This window comes from Diabrotica undecimpunctata, chromosome 10, assembly GCF_040954645.1.
Source record: "Diabrotica undecimpunctata isolate CICGRU chromosome 10, icDiaUnde3, whole genome shotgun sequence".
Lineage (NCBI taxonomy): Eukaryota > Metazoa > Arthropoda > Insecta > Coleoptera > Chrysomelidae > Diabrotica > Diabrotica undecimpunctata.
This window is the reverse complement of record NC_092812.1, coordinates 37,856,351-37,878,758: the sequence shown is the minus strand read 5'-3', so window position 1 is coordinate 37,878,758 and position 22,408 is coordinate 37,856,351. Positions and strand designations below refer to the sequence as shown.

At 30.9% G+C, this 22,408-nt stretch overlaps 1 protein-coding gene across 2 annotated transcripts in view; it reads right to left on the bottom strand.

The window, feature by feature from the left end:
• Positions 1–3,180: 3,180 nt before the first annotated feature.
• The window catches only part of LOC140452074 (tyrosine-protein phosphatase non-receptor type 13-like), a 40,784-nt gene continuing 21,556 nt past the window's right edge, over positions 3,181–22,408 (bottom strand). Inside the window, exons 2-5 of one of the 2 annotated variants that reach the window (XM_072546121.1) lie at positions 17,568–17,684; positions 9,204–10,383; positions 5,668–6,509; positions 3,181–5,542 (exon numbers count right to left, since the gene is read on the bottom strand). In XM_072546121.1, the coding sequence (XP_072402222.1) occupies positions 5,391–5,542; positions 5,668–6,509; positions 9,204–10,383; positions 17,568–17,676 (2,283 nt within the window). In that variant the 5' untranslated portion in view covers positions 17,677–17,684 and the 3' untranslated portion in view covers positions 3,181–5,390. Of the gene's footprint in view, positions 5,543–5,667; positions 6,510–9,203; positions 10,384–15,619; positions 15,772–17,567; positions 17,685–22,408 lie in introns of those variants that run through there. The other variant, XM_072546122.1, reaches the window with a different exon arrangement.

The window sequence follows — 22,408 nt, the reverse complement described above, 5'->3', positions numbered from 1 at the left end:
ATGATATGTACAAGGTAGATAGTTATCGAGTTTGGGACAGCGTGTGATGTTAAATTTTATTATAATCCACTAAAAAACCCCATTTATTTCCTTTAATTATGTTATTAAGCGAGCTAAAGAAAGAAAATATAACGTTTCAGAGTGATGAGAAGCCTGAATTACTATGAATCTGAATATAGATTGATTAATCTGTATTCCTTGAATTTTGTTAAAGTTTGCTTACGATCCTTCATAAATTGAAGTGCGATATCTCCGATTATAAAGAATTGCCTGATCGTCTAGATATACCGAAGAGATATTAGAAGGGTGTTAGTATAGATCTCATTCTGCTAGAAGTTCTATAAATCTTTTTAATGAGTCAAGGAATAGAAATGTGCTTTGAATATCTTCTTCTTCTTTTTCTATTTATTGACTTGCATACTCGTGCATCTGCCAGTGCATTTGGCAGTGTTGGAGATCGTCTTGCCCTAAGCAATGCTGTAACACTAAAAAACTTATTTTTCACAAATAACGTTAAACTTAAATAATTCCACTAAACAGATACAGTAAAGAGCTTTGTTTTTACAGACTTTAACTAAAAAATTACTTTTTTATAAGAATGCTTAAGTTATTTGAAATAAACTTAATACTCTCTGCACAAACTAGTTCGGTGGCATGACCGCCATGGTATCCTCATGACGGCCAAGTCTCGAGTGCTTTGAATATTGTATGATATAGCTTAGGTTGGCAGCAGTAGAAGTGAAGGCAGGGATATCATCAGTCCGTCAACAGGTTGACTAGATTATAAAAAGTTACATGTTGGCTTTGACTTCGTAAATGTATGTTATGATATCTCAAAACTGTAGCCAGTTAAATATAAAATGCCCAATTTAGTATACAAATAGGTTGTTGATTTCCATTTTGTACGAAAAGCCGTCATTTCCATGATGTCAAAATTTGTATGTGTGAGAAGGAAAAATTAATGGTGAATTTCTGCATAATAAACAAGCTTAGAATAAACATCACAGTTTCCAACAAAAGGATACATTTAAAAGTACGCCAGAAGAAAAAATTCCATTATAAATTTTGTAGTCAGAAATAGAACGAGAATCCAGAGATAATAGATGTGTAAAGTGTATTGCCTAATGTATGGCGCGACTTCTGTTTGAAGCTCTGTAAAATCAAAATTTATGAAGGCTGAGAAGGAAGAGAAATTTCTCTCTCCAATGGCGCTACAGCTCAAATCACGCCTTTCCCTCCTCCAAACTATTCCCCCAACCTTGCTGGCCCCACGCCGATCTTCTCCAGGTTCTCACGTCTAGCAAATTTTGCGCGTCCGCAGAAAGAGATAATACAGAAGAAAAAAGTCAAAAATTAAACAGACGACTTGACAAACTTTGGGCCGATCAGATAGAAGTAGAAAACATTGAAAATGAAAGTAGGTCAGAAATAGGAAGCTATTTAAGCCATAAAGGAATAGAAGTTTCGCTAGTTGATCTTCGTTGGTAAGTAAACAAATGTTCATGGTGCGTACAATTGGTCGCTGTACAAAGTCAACTTAGTATAGAGTGCAGAGCATCTAGTAGAACAGTTTCCCATTTAGTGATGTCTAAATTTTCGGTTTTCAGTGCTAGATTCACCGCTTTCCATATAACTCCATTGTATCTTTCGAATTGATCATTTTCTTCAGGATTATATGGAGTTGTTCTACTTGAAGATATTCCTTTAGAGTGTAAATAATTAATAAATTCTTGTGAAGTAAAGCTAGTTCCCCTGTCAGAATGTATATTATGCCCTCATTCCATATAAATAAAATAGTTGATTCAAACATTCAATTACTGTGTGACTAGATCTATCTAAGCATGGAAAAAAACCATGGAAAATCTTCAAAATTCGTTAAATTGTAAGCATAAAGGAATTTCTAGAAGAACTGGGTATTGGACCTTTAAAGGCAATGTTCAATCTTTCGAACGGAACTGTTGATTTGATTAAATGTTTATCATCTTTTTAATAAAATATGGGATTCATTTCTGCACAGCTTGGACAAGAGGTAATTACTTGTTCAATTTTATTTATAGAATAAGGTAAATTTCGAATTTTCACAAAATGGTACATACGAGTAATCCCAGAATGCGATAAATCTTAATGTAATTGATATAACTTGTTTGTATTATTTATATTATTGCATATTCTTGATAGTGCATCAGCTGCATCACTAGCCTTTCCTGGACGATAAATAATACCATATTTAAAACAATAAAGCTCCAAACGCCAACGCATAATTTTTCCATTTTTGATTTTACTTGTATGGTTTGTATTAAACATCAATGAAACTGATTTTTGATCTGTGATTAGTTTGAATTGCCTTCCCATCAGATAATGTCTCCATTTTTATTGCTCTCCATAATGCTTCAACGCAAGCATATGCTTCTTTTTCAATTACAGAATATTTTCGTTCAGTATCTGCGAGGGTACGTGAGAAAAAAGCAACGGGTCTTCCAGATTGACTCTGGAAGACATGTTGAGCATGGCAGCAATAGCAAATTCAGATGCATCTCAACAAGAGAATTTCTTTTTCATTAAATGCCCATAGAAGTGGATTAGCTACATCAGTTATCAACTCCTTAAATGCAAATACCAAGTCTGGACCTAATGGAGATTTCTTGCAATCTAGACCTCTAATTTTTGCTAAAAAAATTTTTAACTATTATATACTATACATGTCTTCTATCATGATCTATGTCTGATTATAAATTTCTGCAGTTATTTGTAGTGTAGAATTCAAAGTTTGACAGCGCACACGATGGAAAAACATCCTCAGACATGTCATCCCTATACTTCACCCTCAAATCTTCCGGATAAGAGGGTAAACATGTAGATATGATAATCGCAAATAATGTGCAAATTTGATGAGGCGATGAAGACATGACGGAATCTTTAATTTGATGCGTCTCACGGTAAGTTGCATACAGATTTTCATCAACTGTTCTCAATTGTTGAAACGATGTCGGGTTATGAGTTGAAGGTTTGTTCTTTTGTTCTTATTTGAATGTATTTTGTAGATACTGTATGGCATATCAACATAGGTATAATAAAGAGCGAGAGAAAAAGTTTGTTCCTCTCTTTAAGCTAAAATATTCTTCTTTTAGTGATCACGTCTTTTGGCTTTACAAAGGTTTGTAAATAAAACAAATGTTGTTAGTATTTTACTTTATTTTTATAAAAATATTTTCATATTAATATTATATTGAATTAGTTGGTAACACTGCTGTATAAATATAGCAAATAACAACATAAAGGAAAAGAAACACACTCCGGAAAGTATACAATATAAATAAAAAAAATCGTTTTTATAACATCAAACTCAAGCGGAAATTCAAGTATTTGTAAATAGTGAATCTTTGAAAGAAAACTTTTACTGTATTGTCATGTGATTAAAAAGCATATTAAACTAATAATATTATTTATTTCTATGAACTTTTAATACGATTGTGGGAAAATTCATGAAGAATATTCACCAAAAAGAGAGACAACATAGAGAAACGGAAAACGAAAACTCTCCGTACTCGAAAACGTAAAGTAATGAATACTGGTTACATGCCTAGCTACTCCTTTAATTTATTGAATAATATTAAAAAGCCAACTACTAAGTTCTCAATTTTCCCAACTTTAAACTGTACTAAAAATTAAACCACGAACCTTTAGGCCTTTGCAATCACATGACAAGAATAAACTTTAAGTTATAGTACATATTTGTAAAATAATTTATTATAGCACATAATCTCTTCATTTTAGAGTTCTGTAAAAAATAGCCCTTACATTAAATATACTTACAAACTAAATTTAATACCGCGAATCAGTCTTAGGAACTACTTTTGTAAGTAATAGTTACTGGAAATCCATATTGATCAGCTGCCTATTTGTCATGAATTTTTGTTACTCAACTTTAAGATTATTATAATTAATTAATAATTATATTACACGTTTCAAATAGTTATTTAAAACTATTTATTTTCTGGATAAAAACTAACATATTCTTGCGTCCTCCGATTAAGTTTTTAATATTTTTGACAAAATATCAGGATATAAGTAGGTATGGTTGCATAATAAGTAGGACTCAGGCAAGGAAATACAGAACAAGAAATTCAAAATTTTTATTTGATGGAAAATCGAAAAATTAATATAGTAATAAGAAAAGAGGCAAAAAAGAACTATAAGAGAATGGACAAACATTAGAGCTACCGAACATGCCCACAGTTACGAAACTGTTTTCTTGCATAAACGACAATAATTTTAATTGAAAATTTGTTACATTTAACGTTTCGATTTCTACCCAGAGATTGAAATCAAAACGTCAAATATAACGTATTTTTAATTAAAACTGTGGTTTATTACTAATAAATATAGTAGATACCGTAGAAATGGCAAAGTGGAGAATCAGTGAACTGCTAGAGTGTAGATTGTCAAAGAAATATTGTAAATTGACCAGTATTTGAAAGAATTACAACATAAAATACTTCAACAGATCCAAGAATGGATCTGGTGAGTATTCACCAGTGAATCCAGTAGATTCAGTGATTATGATCAGTGAATCTGATGTTTGATAGACGTTGATACAAGACTCCGCGACTTGTCACAAGGAAAGAATTATTAGAAAATTCTGCCTGGTAATCTTCGGAACCTTAATACAATGGAAAATGTTTGGTAATATACCGAAAATCAAAAGAAGGCAAACAATTTCAAAACTTAAAACTATAGTTTTATAACATATATGCAAAAACGCATATTCGGTGAGTAAGTCTTTGTAATTTATAAAAGATAAACACTTATTATTTTGTCAAACTCAAAGAAAAACAACGTATCAACGTAAGCAGAAACGGTGGATCTAAGGAAACTTGCTAACATGAACAGAATAAATAAAAGAAGACCAACCTGCATATAAATATACATTAATCGAGGAAATCTTTTTCAAGACAAACTAATAATTGAAGGGGCAAAAAATATACGAATGTGAGGCTAAATAAGATTGGAAATAAAAAATTGTTGGGGGATAAGGAGAAGTTATTTATTTTCTAAAAAAATAACAAAATCCATGGAAATCCCAAATACCTCTTGTCGTCATATTTATAAGTAGTTTGCAAAAAAATTCGAAAGACTAGTACATACAACCATGTAATATTATAATAAGGTTATTATAATTGTAATAAATTAAATTTTAAGCTAATCTGGAATGAATAGGCAATCTTTATATAATTTTTGTAATGTTAATTTTAATGTCGAAGTCAAATCAAATTAACCAAAACAAAAGAATCACTGCGTAAAATAGATACATCAATTATATATATATATATATATATATATATATATATATATATATATATATATATACTCTAATAGAAATGCAAGTTTATTTAAATAGAACTGATGAATTTATTGTGGTTCTGCTGGCGTGCAATAAGTTCCAATACAACCTTACCACATTTGATACTCTTGAAATAGGTAACGGCCTCATGATGAGACAGTCCACGAAAAGAAGTACCATTTACTGAAATAATTTCATCTCCTAAAAAAGCCAATGTTAGTTTTGCAAAAGAAAAGTAAGTGTAACATAAACAAGATGAAATGAAACTGGAAGGGAATAATCACCACTAACAATTTCACTAATATACAAGGGAAAAGAATTCTTACCTTCTCTAATTATTGCAGAATCGCTCGCCTGGCCAAGTTTAAAAATAGTTTTAACGTAAACCCCCATTGGTCCCTTTGGTGAATCTTTTCCTCCAACAATGGAGAATCCAAGTGATTTACATCCCGGTCCTTTCTGGAATTCAACTGTTTTATAACCGGGCAGAAATTTTTCCATTTTACTGCAATCTCCTACGTCGCTAGGTTTCCTGGTGTACAGGTCCGACGAAATGGAGAACTTCCTCATACCTGTGATGGATTGATGATCAGTGTGCTTATTTTGCCGGTCAGGCAAAGGTTTCTTGAACAGCTCGTCGTCTTTGAAAGGTGTGGTTTTCTCCGTAAAGCTTACTTTAGTTTCTACATCTTCGTTACTGCTGTTTAGAATATCAGATAGTCCAACATATTTCTTTTGTAGTGTGTTATTTAGGTTTAGTACGGTTGATAAGCTGCATTTTGGGGCACTAGTTGTAAAACTATCCTTATACATTGGGTTATTAACATAAGTTAACTCTGTCGAAGAATTATCTCTATATCTTAAAGAGCTGAAACTAGTACTGGGTATTTCTGTCGATATATTAAATGTTTTTCTTTTTGGGCTGATCAAAGGGATTCTTATTGTTGTCACAGTGTCCGGTTTTATTTTGATAGCGCCTTCTTCTAAGCTAGTAGGTTTTTTCTTACAAGTAGGTTTGCTAAGTATTTGGGAATGTGTTCGGCATACAATTATTTCAACTTCGCCATTTTTTGGTTCTAGGTAACTTTTAGCTACGCCTATAGGGCAACCTTTCATTCTATGTCCGTTTAACTTCACTACTTCGTCTCCAACTCGTAAAACTCCATTTCTAAAAAATAATCACAATATTATTAAGTTTTCTTATTAAAATTCGTTTTGTTTTGTCTAGTTACTAAAAATTTAAAAACTGTGACTCAAGATAAGTTCTTTTTAGTTCTGGGAAACATGGAATGTTTTAATTTGTTTAAAAAATCACAGCCACTGTGTTTAAAACAATTAAGAATTAAAGTTGACGCCATTCAATAGTTAAAGGCCTATATTTTATGAGAATATAATTTTTATTTTTTATTTTTATAGTAGTATAAGGGTCGCTTGGGCCAGACGGTGAAAGTCCAATTCTGTCAAATGTTGGTAAGCATACCCGCCGACGCGTACTTAATGTCACATAGATGTCACATTTAAGACGCGTTCTGCGTCAACTGTCACATAAATGTCACATTATATGTCAAATATAATATTTATTAAGTAGTATGTGTATGTATAATATACTTCCATCCATATATTATACTTCCATCCTTATGTGTACCTCATCGTCTATTTTATATATAAATAACTAAAAAGCACCTAGTAGAAAAAAAACTAGAAACAAATTACCAAAAAAGACTATATATTAGAGATCAATACTAGTACATATTACATTTAGATACTAGATTCGAAACAATGACTGATTAATAAATGAGTAAAATTTGTGAGATTACACGTATCTCGAAAAGGAATTGACCGATCGGATCTTAGGAAGTCTCATTCGATTTGTTGTTAAAAGAGCTACAATATAATACTGTTTGCCTAAAAAAAGAACATTTTACAAAAGTTATTTCAAATATTAAAAATGGCGAAAAATTCACATTTTTGGACATTCAGTCGTTAATTTTGCAAGTACTATGAAGTCAAATTTTATGTATCACAGCTAAAATTAAAGCTTTTTTTATGTACTTTCATTCAATATTCTGCTCATTTTACCATAAGATATTGATTTGGGATCAACAGTTTGGGAGTTACAAGCATTTGGAGATTACTCCAGGCATTGCCCTTTATAAAGCTGTGCTGGTTTCAAAAATTCACTAATAGTCCATTTCTATGAAACAGTCCCATTGTATGCAAGGGTCCCTGACTGGCTTATGTCAAGTTATGATTCTATTCTGTTATGATTCTGAGCTAATTATTGACTGTTTTCCGCAGTACTTCAGCTCTTCAGTGAGAGTTGTTGTGTTGAGTTCCAGGCGTTTTTCCGATCGCAAATAGTGATTTTTGGTATTCCTACGACCAACTCTGTACCAAAGTATTTTGTAACTAATCCTTTTATGGCCCTTTCATGTATTCCCCGATGACTTGCACTCATTCCAGTGTGACACTATTATATTACCACAGTCTATCGAGATCTTCTCGACGTTTCCACACTAGTCTAGAGTTTACTTGAGAGCCTCCTAGTAGAATACAAATATTTACTACAGTAAGAGAAAAATAATAAACGGGGAAGTTGATGTACTAAAAATAAACAAGACTTTCAATAATGTATAAGTTATAGGGTCCTAAAGCTAAATTTTAAAAATGAATTCCTGGCAAGTATGTGAAAATTGTGAAATATATGTACTTATACATGATAGAATAACAATTGATGTTATCTCTCCTCCATGGACAACCCGCCTACTGACCATTGACCCAACACTAAGAAAGTACCAACCCAAATCAAATACAAACTTCTTGATAATTAAACATCTTTTTGCAGAAATCATATCTCATTACTCCAACTACTTACAAATCTTTACCGACGCCTCTAAAACTCCAGATGGACTCGCTGCTGCTTACTATTCTGATGAAGAAAACTCCTATAGCATACACAGCCTACAAATTGTAGTATACTTACAGGCGAGACAACAACTATATTAAAAGCCTTAATTTTTTTCAAAACGAGTAACACAATGAAGTTCGTCATCATTACAGATTCACTTAATGCGTTATTGAAATTAAAGCAAATTTATACAACAAATACCATTATACAAGCAATAAAAAATGAATTGGAAATACTTTATTCCATGGGAAAGGACACAGCTTTCATTTCGGTACCATCGCACAATGGAATCTGGGGAAATGAAAAAGCAGATCAATTAGCAACTACAAGCCGTATCAACTTAGAAAATACTACAAAAATTACAAAATATCCTTATAGTGACATGAAACACCTGATTAAACTTCATTGCCATAACATTTGGTAAAATTACTGGGAGAATTCAGCAACCAAATTAAACCCAATATGCCCAAAGGTGAACAGCTCTTTGAATAAAGGTAGCTTTGAACAGCTCTGGGTAGACCAGATCAAGTAGTACCTATAAACCGTTTAAGAATTGGTCATACTATTGTCACACACACATTTTTAATCAGTAAAGATCCACCACCAACTTGCAACAACTGCTTCACTTCATTGACAGTGAAACACTTCCTGCTTGAGTGATGTTTCCATAATCAAAGAAGAATGCATGAAATTTCAGACGACCTCAAAGTCATCCTGACAGATAAAAGTTTATAACTATTAAATTATTTAAGAAATATAAAATTGTACTATACTATTTAATGTACATAATAATATAAAAACTATTTTGTTTGTCATTCCATTCATTTGTAAGTGTTTTAAATAAGAAAAAACAATTGATGTTATTGGAGAAAAGAATTTCATCTATTTTCGTTGAGGATTTGGCAGTGCACCACAGGTTTTTGAAAAAAAAACTAAAAAAATCAACTTTCTTACCTTTTGGCAACGGAATCAGGAACAATATCGGTAATACTATAGCTAATCGTGGAATCTCGTCCATAATTTGGTCCAATTCTGATTCCCAAATGTTCATATCTCCCTATTTTTAGTTTTATACATTTATACTCCTTTTCAAGGTGTCCTACATTTGTAGCACCTTGCCTCTTTTTAGCTTTTACTTCAAAATTTTCAGTATTTAATTTTAGTTTATCACAGTAATTTTGACTCAAATCTTCAATAGATATTTTATGTTTATCCAGCGATTTTTTACTTGGAGATCGTTTGAATTTCACAGATTTTCTTTTTGATAGTGAATCGTTGTCTTCGCTTCTAGATCGCGATCTTTTCTTAGACTGTTTTCTAAATTTCGAATTTTTTGTTATAGTCATTTCGCTGTCGTCGTTATCTTCCTCTGCTGTATCGGTATCGTCGTTGTAGTAATCACTAGTGCCAGCTGTTGAAGTCTCATCTCTTTGGTCTGTACATACGGTACTATTTTGAGATTTTAAAGATCCTATGGGAGAGTCAATGCTAGTTACAGTTTTTGTTGAGTCGCTTCCATAACCACTTTCGTCTGATTTTATCTTGTTTGGTAGTTTAGGGGAACTATTAGAATGAGATCTTCTACCAGGGATTATAAAATTAATCAAACTCGTCAAACTGTCTGTGGATGAATTTTTCGGGTGAAGCTTTAAGTCACCTTCATCGTCAGATTTACTTGAAGATCTCGAAAAAATTGATTTAAATTTGGATGCTCTTGATCGTTTCTCTTCTGTTAGCATTCCTAGTCTCTTTGGTTCACGTCTAACTGGTTCTTCGGTTATTTCAGTGAATATTCTATCCAGTTCTTCTGTATTCGGTTTCATAAGAATAAGGTAGTCCAACAGCTGCTGCTGACTAAGCTCTAAATTATCTGAGATACATCTGCCGCTTCTTTTGCTTCTTATTATCTTCTCGCTTCTATCTCTGTCGCTCATGTGTCGATACATGTCATATATTTTTCTTAAGTCGGATTGTGATAATTTTAACTCAGATTTTTCTACAGAAGTGTGGGATGTGTCCGCGGATTTAGCATCGTGTTTCTTTAGCGGATACCACATCTTCTTGTTCGTTGGCAATTGTTCAGAAGAATCGCCTCGTTTAAGCTTGTCCCAAGTTCTTCCCCATGCAGAAAGATCTGAAATAAAAATAATAATATATTATTCAACGAGTTAATAATAGTGGCTTTTCATGGGGATACACTTAGCTTAAAGACATGGTTAAAAAAGAATTTGTAACGCATTCTACAACATATGTACAACACGTATATACATTAGGAACTAGACATGTAGATAACTTGGTCACCATCAATGTAATGATCCAAAAAGTAACAACACATAAATAATTAAGAACATAGTTAACGAGTTAACGAAAGATGGAAATTAGACAAAAGCAGTTGCATTTAAAATAGAAACTGCAAAACACTGACTTACACAGCATAGTAGTTACAGAAAAAATCTCACCATATGATGAGCTTATTTTATTTTAAACTTTTATGTCCTCAATTTCACTCAAGAGATGGGAACATTAGTTTAAAGATTTATTATCTAAGTGAAAAGCATACAAAACATACTGTCAACTGACAATACTATTCCAATCATGTCTCAACAAGAAATACCATATGAATGGAAAGAACCTCTTAACTATATATATATATATATATATATATATATATATATATATATATATATATATATATATATATATATATATATAAGAGAAATAAATGTAAAAACTATCGAGGCATCGCTGTAATGCAAAGTATATACATACTGCTTATACAATGGCAGGAAAAACCTCCGATAGGAAAACATCTTCAAAACGTTTTTGGTCCAGTCGGACCATCATCAGTGAAAAACATTTAAAGTAGTTGAAACTAGCTACGAAAATACTTGTAGAAACTTTTGGATTACATGACAATCATGGTTAATTGTAATAATGTGACACAAGGTCAATGTTATAGGATTTCACATAAAGGGACTTACATCTTCCCTGCTCGAAAGAAGGACGACTTTGTCCAACGATTAGAACCAGCCAAACAGCCTCAGTTGGGAAGATGTATGTTTCCTTTACATTAAATCCTATAACAGCGACTTGGTGTCATTATATTATTACAACTAATCATGATTGTCATGTAATCCGAGGGTTTCTACAAGTATTTTGGAATGGTCTTTACTTCATTGTAAGTTTTTTATAAATAAAAAAATTACTATGAATATTATGTTGAACAGAAACTGAAAATGCACATATCTCAATTATATTATTTTGTACAATTTTTAGAGGTTCTTCAAAAAATAATTGCTTTATATTAAATATATTAATCAAGCATCGATTAATATTTGCATTTTAATGGTCGTAAATAAAAAATACACCTTTTTCTTAAACACAATTAGCAGTTTGATCAAAACAAGTATATTGCTTTTTTTACTCAAAATCGTAATTGCATTAAAACAACAACGTGGGTTTTGTACTCCTTAAGCTTTCTTACTAGGGCGTATTGCAATATAGCAAGCGATTATAAATCTATCACCATTATTTATATTGTTACTTTATTTAGAACATGCAGAAAATGTAAAGAGAGACCAAACTTAACGATGAACAAAACAAACAAAAAACAAAAAACGTCGAATACTATGTGAAGGCGAAAATTTTTTTTTGTAGATTTTGAGAGAAAATCAACTATTATATATAAAATACTTAGTTTGTGGGATGTGGGGACAATACTATGAGATTTTCTCAATCAGATCATTTTCAATTGTCTTGACAAAGAAATTTTATTACTATCATAGTCATAATCATACGAGTGGTATTCATAGGTAAAAATTCATAATTGCTGCTAAATATTTAACTATTTTCGTATTTGCATCTATTATATCAACAATTTCTGTTATTCTATAATAGAGCTGTAGCACACTTATATGGTGAAATGTGTAGACAGAGTGGTGTGCAGAAACATTACAAGAAAAACTTAAGGATGTAACCTAAAAATGCTAATGTGAACCTACGTGATGAGATTTAAGGATGTCAGAAGTATCAAGAAGTATCAATATACAGTTGAGTCCATGGTTCTTTACATGTGCGTCATTAATACCAGGGCGAGATAAAACACATACTTTTTACCTAGCATCATTGTCTTCCACGCATCAAACTAAAGACAAACCAGCTACCGCCTGTTATTAAAGTAAAGACACATGTTATTTTTATGAACGCTGTAGACTCAGTACATCGAAAAGAGATAGGTACAAAAAAGACGCTTTGGGACGTTTCTGGTTAGTTTCCTTATGACTGTCAGTTTGTTGGATTTTTTTTCTTATTTTTGCATTTTGAAGTTATTTATATTACACAAACAGTTGTTTTCACAACTAATTTTATATTGGAGTTTTCTCATGCGCTTGTTGTGTTTCTATTTCCTAATAATTTTACTTCATTTCTGTGTAGAAACATGGAGTGTTTCGCACAGGGAATAATTAATTTTTATTTATTTTTCTTTCGCTGAAGAACTTCTTTGGCTGAATCTAAGAAATTTGATCTAATGTTTGCCGAGAATTCCAGTACTTTGTATGATATATGTGTTTCTGCTTCTTTCTGTTTTTCTTTTTTTTGGAATAGTTGTATCCAAAACTTGTTAGCTTTCAACTTTTATCTTCGTGATGTATTCTGAGTCTTTCAAGTTTTTATTGCATATAAATTTATTTTCATTCAGATTTTGCATAGTACCAATTTATGATCGACATACGAAGGCTGAAAATCTATCGTGTATTGTTGTTTATTATATTATTTCTCTTCTATCCATTTAGTACAAGTTCTCACGGCGTCAGACTATAAGATATACCATTATTTTATCTCCTTAAACAAGTATTACATTCGGTATATAATTTTGCTACATTTAATTAATTTCTTTTGTTATAGTTGATAATAAAATTTACACTAAACTCATAAAATCAACACAATAGCTATTTCGAGCACAATAATTATAGTCTGTAATTTAAGTAAAGGTGCATTGTAGTATTTATGACCAATAACCAATAATTACAGTTAATTTAGATAAGCAGCCTGCAAATAGGTTTATTCAGAACAAATATTTTCAATAAAATTAAGTCAATATTTACAATAACTTAAAAGTGTTGGTAAACAATCGGATCAATATTTTTATAAATTCACAAAGGGTACCACCCGTTAAGATAGGCAAAAGGCCCTCACTACCAGAATTAAATTTTTTTACGTTCTATGTAATTAATTAATAAGGCTCAGCGCAATTTTAGCCCACCACCCCCCTCCTCCTGACCTCAAAACGTCAATTTTTCATTTTTATCTTTTTTAGGTGGGATATAATCAATTTAAAAATTTTAAAAAAAATTCACAGGCATAGTTGAGGCATTCACAAAACTTATCTATTTTTATAGACCCGTAGGTTGAGTGTACATACCTAAAAATGCAATTTTTTTTCGAAATAAGCGTATAACTTTTTTGGAGGTATCTGCAGGTCCAATTTTTTTTATTTTGTGTATTTGATCAAAAACTAGATCTCTAATTTCTTTCAGATTTTTCCGTGTGGTATGCCATCTTCAAAAATTCGAAAAACGGTTTTTAGGGATTTTCGGGGATTTTCTCCGTTTTATAGACTTTACAATAAATCAAATCAAATCATGGTTTTTTATATGTCATATAATATATATATATATATATATATATATATATATATATATATATATATATATATATATATATATATATATATATATATATATATACCTTTAAACCACCCAAAAACCATGTTTTTCGCGGTTTTTAAGTGTTTTGGCGGAGTTAATCACATTTTTTAGATCGACACAACCTGAAAAATTGACGTTTTGGTGGTGGGGCGGGAGGAGGGGGGCATCGGGCTAAAATTTCACTGAGCCTTATTTTTTAATCATATAAAAAGTAAAAAAATGAAACAATGGAATTCTGAGAGTGAGGGCATTTTGCCTATCTTATCTGGAGGTACCCAATGGACGAAACCATTCACAAAACATAACATTTAAACCACTACACTAATTTTTTTCGTACAGATAATTAAAGGTACATTTAGAACTTTAAAGTAATTGATTTAACTTATTAAAAATTGAGATAGCTTTATCATTTAATAACAATTGTTCAATAAACAAATGAAAGATATTCTAATGATGAAAAGGTTGCTGGTGTGAGCACATATTTAGAATAATTAATTGATTAACTCAATAAATATCTATAACAACTTAACACGGATTGTGAGTATAAGACCCTAGTCCCTAACATTCACAAAGATATTCTATTTTGGAGTATTGAAGAACATACAGAAATAGTGTGTTCGACTAAGAATCTATTGATCGTGTCTCACTGCAGCCTATATAAGTAATATTTAGACCCATATACAAACTAGAGGATCTTTGTAGAAAGTGTGTTAGGCTAAAGCTTCATAGGTTACATTAGAAGAAAGCAATCCAAGAAGATTTCGACAGACAATAACCAGTCTACATTTTGTGAGTCTCTAATAGTGTGGAACTGCAAAAACCACCTTAAGCTACTGGTGAAGCACCACAAAGTCAGTTTGTAATGATTGCCAGGGCATCGAAGAATTGCTGGTAACGTTGTAAATTGTGTTAATTGCATGGTATAGAATAAGCTAATACATCTTTTAGCAGGCCAGAACGATTCAGCGATTTACCAAGAAGGATCATCATGGAAAATGTTCGAAAATGGGAAAAGAAACTTTGTGCAGTATTTTGGAAACATATTTTAGTTACAAAGAAGTTATTACAACTCCCCGCTCACTACACCAAAATGTTCTTAGCGCTTCAGAAAATTGAGCTCAAGAATTTTTGTATAATGGGCAAAGTGGGAAACGCTTAATAATTTACTGCAAGTACAGGGTAATTGTTAGCCATAAATAACTGGAACAGGGAACAGATGTTCAAGACATAGATGAAAAGGTATACACAAAATATTTTTCAGATCGCTGTGTAGAATGGTATTCGAGTCCAAACAATAATTTGAAAACAGGTTAAAAAACTAATAGAAATTGCATCAGTCATTAGAATGTTAGTCATTATAAGAAACTTATTATTAAACTTTTATTTTTATCTTTCTCTCTGTAAATTCTTCGAGTACATATTTTGTTTCCTGTAGACAATGGGACCATTTGTAGGTTAAAGGAGGACAATAAGAATTTTGTGCAATAAGAGGCAGACCAGGAGCAATAAATACACCGGGAGCTTTGTACCTAATGCAAAAGTCTTACCTGAAGACAATTAAAATAGTCGGTGATCGAAAAGTAAACGAAAATCCATCAAATCTACACCGCTGGAATAAAACGACGAATACAGCAAATTAGATATTTATAACTTTTAACTTACCAACAGTATATTTCATTTGTAATACAATAAAACCACAAAAAAATTCAAATATGCACTATGGATCTATTAGACAACAGATGCTCTAACAACTAAAACGTGTCTGTAATAGATTAACTGTTTTATTATACTAATAGTATTAATCATAAGTTTAAGTAAATTAGTCAATCCCTTCCTGTAATATTAACTGATAAGAAGCTTATCTACGTGATTACTGACCACTAAACAGACACTACGGCACCATCCACCTCCGAATTGATAAACCCGATACAGTTCATTTCAGCGTTCTTGGCGCGTACATCATCGCGTCGTAGGAAATACAAACATATTCATTTTCGTTATTGGATCATTAATTTTTAATTATCAGCAAGTAATTTTTCTATTAAATACATGTGATATGAAGATATAATAATTTAAGAATTTTTTGAAAAATATGTGCCATTTTATATTTAATGTGTATTTTTATTTTTTTTACCACATTAACTAAAGTTGTTAAATTTTTATTAATATATATTGGTCTTAAAACCTTTTATGCTATTTTCCGGCAACCAAATGCCACTGTCCTCTGGCTATTCATTGACCCTCTTCTATTAGAATGGTTTGGATATTATGTAATGATCACGAACGAGGTGCGATGGCCAAAAGAGCCAAAAAAAAAGAATATAAGGAAAAATATTGTTCTGAAGCTATTTTCTTGTGGTATCTTAATACAATTTACTGTTTTTGTAGGGAATAAGCCACAATTTAATCTTAATTTTTACTTTTAAATTAAGATTTTTTGACATTTCGATTTCTATTTCCAAAGTCGTTTTCAAAATACAAAACATTAATAAATTAAACAAAATTTGTTTTGTGTTACTTGGTGAAAAATGCATATTGACAATTCAGACATATTTTATACATTTTAAAATACATGACTTTAATATTATAATTATACCAATATTTTTGAATTGCGTTCCTGGGACGACTTTATTGTTATTTGAGTACATGAAATCAACTTTAACTTAACAATATCCGCCAGAAAAACCATAGAATTTGATTTATCTTTAAAAAGACAATCATGTGCAATTATGACAGTAAAATTCTCCTGTTAGTGATCCCAGGAATTTTTTAACAAGCAACAAAAACAATATTTGTTTGATTTATTATTATTTGATACTTTTATAACGATTTCCCCAAGTGGAAATTAAAACGTGAAATAAACTTAATTTTAAAGTAAACTTGTGGCTTATTTCCAACAAAAATATATATAAAAACAACAACCGAGATGTTGAAAAAAGTTAAAGCTTCTACGAACAAAGTACAATTAACGTAAATCCACAAAATCAATATATGATCAATATAGAGAACTGTTACCAGAGAAAAGAAATGATCATATTTGTAATGAATAATAAAATAAGTTCAAATTCAAATAGAGAGCAAAATATTCATTGAACTTATTAGGTATACGTTTCAATTCATGGCGTTTTTAAAGGAAAATTATCCAATATAAATACGTCAGCAATTGTTACACTCCAATAAAAAAATATCTAAAAAGGTATGTAATCAATAAATTCAAGATATCTGGAGATTTCGAAAATTAATTTAGAGGAAATCATAGGTGATGGGTTAGAAATGAAAAAATAAAGACAATGAAAATGATGGAAGTTGTAGTTGAAAACCAAAAGATTTACTTCGAAAGTATCACATCAAATCAAAATCAAATAATTTTAAACCATACAAAACCCAATTAACCCATACTTTAATAAATTGTAAAAAATAAAAAGTCAAGTAAAAACTGAAAAAAAAAATATAGAATATATTAAAAATGAAATTAACTCTTACAGGTTTACCTGCACCTGTCTTTTGCTTCTCAGGTTCACATTAAGAACGCTGAAATAAACTATACAATTAATCATCTTCTGGAAATGTCACCCACAACCCAATTTAAAATATTTTCAAGAAAACTTACATGATTTCGAAGCTTCTTCTTCGTTGTCGGTTCCATTATTTTCAGAAAGTGTTGACAACCGTTCCAGTTGTGGATTGGGGTCCGAACTTCGTCGTTTAAATAGTCTCATCTCGGTCACTGGAACAAAAGTAAATATTACATGAGACTATTATTAAATTGTCAAAGGTTATTGGTAATTTTTTAATTTAAAGTCACTTACAGCAGTTAATTAAATGATGATATTGCATTGAAATAAAATCCCTGGAACAGAAACATGAAACTTTTAATCTATATAAGAAAATCAATGCCGTAATAGGAAGAAACAACTCGATATTGGACAAATACAACGAACTGCTTGGAAAAAATGAGAGAATACTTGAAAGATGGAGGGAATACATGGAAAAATTATTCTGGAATACATAGAAGATCAATAGCTAGAGAATTCAGTTCTTCGATATTCAGGACTAGAAATATCTATCAGAGAGGCTACATATGCAATAAAACGACTAAAGAACAATAAAGAACCGGGACCAGATAATATACAGATCGAAATACTAAAACTATTTGACGATAACCAACTCAAACTCTGAAAAAGTCTACTGTATGAAATTTATGAAACTGGTGAATTCCACCTTCATTCTTCTTACTAAGAAAAAAATGACATCAAACACTCCTATCACAGGAGTATAAGCTTAATGAGCCATACACTTATAATTCTTCTTGGTGTGATTCATTCTTGCATATACAGAAAATTTGAGGAACATATTTGTAATGTTCCATTTGACTTTAGAAAAGATCCTGGAACGCGAGAGGCGTTTCTATACAAGTTTTGATACAAAGAGCTCAGGATGTAAATTGAGATGTCTACGCTACGCAAGTCTAACATCACAGATGGATTCAAATACTAAATGAATCTGGTATCGACGACAAAAAATATTTATGCCTAGCCAAGAATTGGAACTTACAACAAAAGGTCTTTGTACTAGTAGACAATGAAACTTCAAAATAATTTTCAATACAACGGGGAGTTAAATGTTTCCCAGACAGCAAGAAACGTCGATATCCATAAAAAAGAACCAGAGACACAGTTAGCAGCCCCTTCCCCCTCCACTGCTCCCTCCAGTTTTAAAGCCGGCCGATTTTGAGGACCACATTTTAAAGCTTTGTGAACGATTCCATTAAAAGGCAACCTTTTTCTAATTTTGAACATTAAAACTTTAAAGTATGTTCTTTCAAATGACGCTAATCAAATCTCTTAAGTATTATAAACAAATCTGTTATCAATTTTAAAAAAGGAGCTAACTTCGTCCCAAATTGTCCTAGGAGAATCTCTTCTCCTTTTAAATTTGTGAAAAAATTCAGGTTTTTTAAATATGAAAAAATTATTTTCTTGCAGGCATTCTAATTGTTTATAAGCCAAAAATCGAGATGTTTTTGCAAAATAATTTTGAAATATTTAAAATTGTTTTTCTTTACTTTTTTTTAATAAAGTTGATAGAATAATACTTTCATAAACTATTCTATGAAATACTATAATTTCATCATTTCCTGACTTTATTGTTGTACAAAAAGTTAATTTTGGATAAACAAATAAAAGATCTTTTAAACAATTTGAACGATCGCTTAAAGATTTTAATCATATTTTAAGCTCTATAAGACTCAACATTCCGTGTAATATGAAGGTTGTAAGTTTATTTTTAAAAAAGTTATTAACATTTATAAAAAACCGAAATTTCTGACTTATTTCGCAACTTTCTAAGCAACAGCTAAGGATAAAAACATTTGAAAAACGCCATTTTGAATATTTTTATATGACTCATTAGTTCACTACTCTTATTTGTTTTAAATGCTTCACTTTTTGCTGATACACGAAATAAGTTAAAATTTGTCGTTTTTTACCTTAATTTGTTAATAATTAATTAAGTCCAAAAAATTAACTGCAGGGAACATACGTTTTTGTTACAGAGGTCCATACTACTTTATTATTTCAGTAGCATAGGCAGTGTATCATAAGGACGTAACGTAACGTAAGAAATATAATTTCGCCAAAATCCGTGCAATATATCATTTGTCACCTATATATACACCTTCTGATATTTATAGTGTTTTTTATATACTTAATATTCTCGTTTATTAATTATTATTAGCTTTTAAATTGCGTTTTTTCTTTATGTTCATGAAATCCAGATGAAAGCCTACGTTTGCGGTCCGCATTTTAAAATAGCTACTTAGAAGGCTGTTTTACGGAAAAATAACTTGACTCCCGCATCCCACATTAGCAGCCTACATAAAGGTAGCTGTTTATTTACCACAATAATAATGCGAGGAAGAAGTAGGTAATAATGATGTATGCTTGGCACAGTTTCTTTGAAGATTATTTATCAGATTATTTATCGGATGTGTACTTGAGGATTACAAATTAGTTTGACAATACGTTGATAAGCATTTACTTCTATTTTTTTTTTTTTAATAATAAACTGCGAGGCATAAGTTCAGGGTATAGCTAAATAATAAATAAACAATAATACAACAATTATACAACTGTATAAATCAATTAAGTCACTTATCTACATCAACAATTAACAATATTTTTTTGATTTTTTTATTCAGAGAAATAATTAAATTAAATTTATAAATTGTTTATAGTTTATTACCCTATGAAACAAAGCCGAATTTACTCCATTTCATGGAGTATTCTCCACATTGTTGTGCGTGACATGTTTGCTAAATCTTTGTCTTTTTTAACCAGTGCAAAAATTTTATTCTTGTATGTATGAACTACTTCGTCGTAAGTTTATCGATTTTGCTATCAGGTTATAGATCGATGTGGAGATTTGAGGAGAAAGTCAAATACTGTTTTGATACAATTTGACTAGAAATTTCTGAATACCAAGCATAGGTCTGGATTACAACCTTCCTCCAAATCTTTCTATTAAGGGAGAACAGTAGTTTGGAGTAGTATACCAGTGCAAGGTTCTATTGCTCTACCACTTCACCATTGAATCTATATTTATGTATTCCATCGGATATGGTGGCTATTAAATTATGGATGAAAAATTAAGAAAGAACGTCAAGTGAAGGGGTATAATACGAGAGAGATAGCATTTTTACTGTACAGATAACAAATTTTTAACAAAAATGAAGACGTTTTAAATTAAATTGATGTGTATGCAGTAGTCACGTAATCCAGATAGAACAGTGAAAATGACTTAAGAATTTATACATAGTACCACGTTCTTAGAATTTATTAACAACACAAGCGATAAAGGTAATCACATCAGTAAATCAATTTATTACCAAATCAGAGGTCGTTGTTAAACATTTAATATTTTAAATCAATCATAATTATTTATTTGTATGCATTGAAAATAAAAGAATTTTATCTTGTGATTTAATAGTCTCATTTATACTGACGGATTGGACATCCCCTCCTTCTTCTCAGTGCCTTCTCGATTGAGGTTCGTAATCAATGTGGCAAATTTTTCTCTACCTTGGATTTGATCAATTAAATATTTCAACAGCATAAACAGCAACAGAATTAGCTCAATTTATTACCGAAATGTATGTAAAGTTAACTGAAATGAATTTTCCAATAAAAAAAATCACGAACTCATAGTAAAGCTCTAATTTCTTGATTTGATGATGAACTAATTTAAATGCGAGAAAATCTCTCCACAGTCAAAATAATTGCTGATGTTACAAAGAAATATAGTGAGTACAAAAAGTTTAAGAAGCACTATAAATCAACAATATCATTAAAGAAAAAACTAGCTTATCAGAATTTTTTTCCAATTCAGAAAATATATCCCGTGACAGTTGGAAAGTTATAAATTATCACAGAAATAAATTTCAATATAAAAAACTCACTCCAAACGCGATTACAACACATGATTTCAATAATTACTTTACTTCAGTAGCTAAACATATTAGAAGTTCTTTTAATTCCCAAATGAAAATAGCAGTCATAGATTTTTTGAAAGATGTACACTCTCCTTGCGACTCTTCATTTTTTTTTTACCTCTTAGTGATACTGATATCAGGAATGTTTTGCACAGATTGAAAAATTCACGCTGTACGGATTTTTATTTTTTAAACAAAAAAATAAATGTGGAAAAAATCGATATAATTATTAACAAATTAATTATACTTTAGAATAATTTTATTACTGAAAGGATTTTCCCAGAAGTACCAAAAGTAACAAAAGTGCTACCGGTGTTCAAAAAGGGAGCTTTAAATAACATTGGAAATTATCATCCCATCTCAATCATTCCCATTTTCGGCAAAATTTTTGAGAGTATTCTAAATGTTCGTTTGATAGAATATCTAGAAAAACACAAAATACTTCACTGTAATCAACATGGCATTAGAAAAAAGTGTAGCACTACATTACCTATATAGAAAATTGTGATAAATACTATAGTTGATGGCTTGAAGGAAGGTCATTTTGTGTCTTTGGCATTTTGTGACTTATCCAAAGCTTTTGACTGTGTTTCGCATGAATTACTGTGGGAAAAAATACTTAAATGCGGTATTAGGGGAAACACTCTTAACCTATTATAACCTATATTAGTTTGTAAACTGTACCTAGTTTCAATTAATTGTTTATACAACTTTATCTCTAAATGTCCAGTATCGTAAGCTTTTTCACACATTTAATATCATTGACTGCTACAAATCTTTGTAAGGTAACACACATGTTATAACTTATCTATGGATGTTTGGTTTTTCATATTGTTCTTTTTAGATGAACTGATGATGCTTTCTGAGCAGAAAGCGAAATGTCTTCAATAAATAGATGAAGTAGCCACCTTCTTTGTCTTTTTTTTTCTCCAGTTTGACCGAAAAACCCACCACTCTTCGAG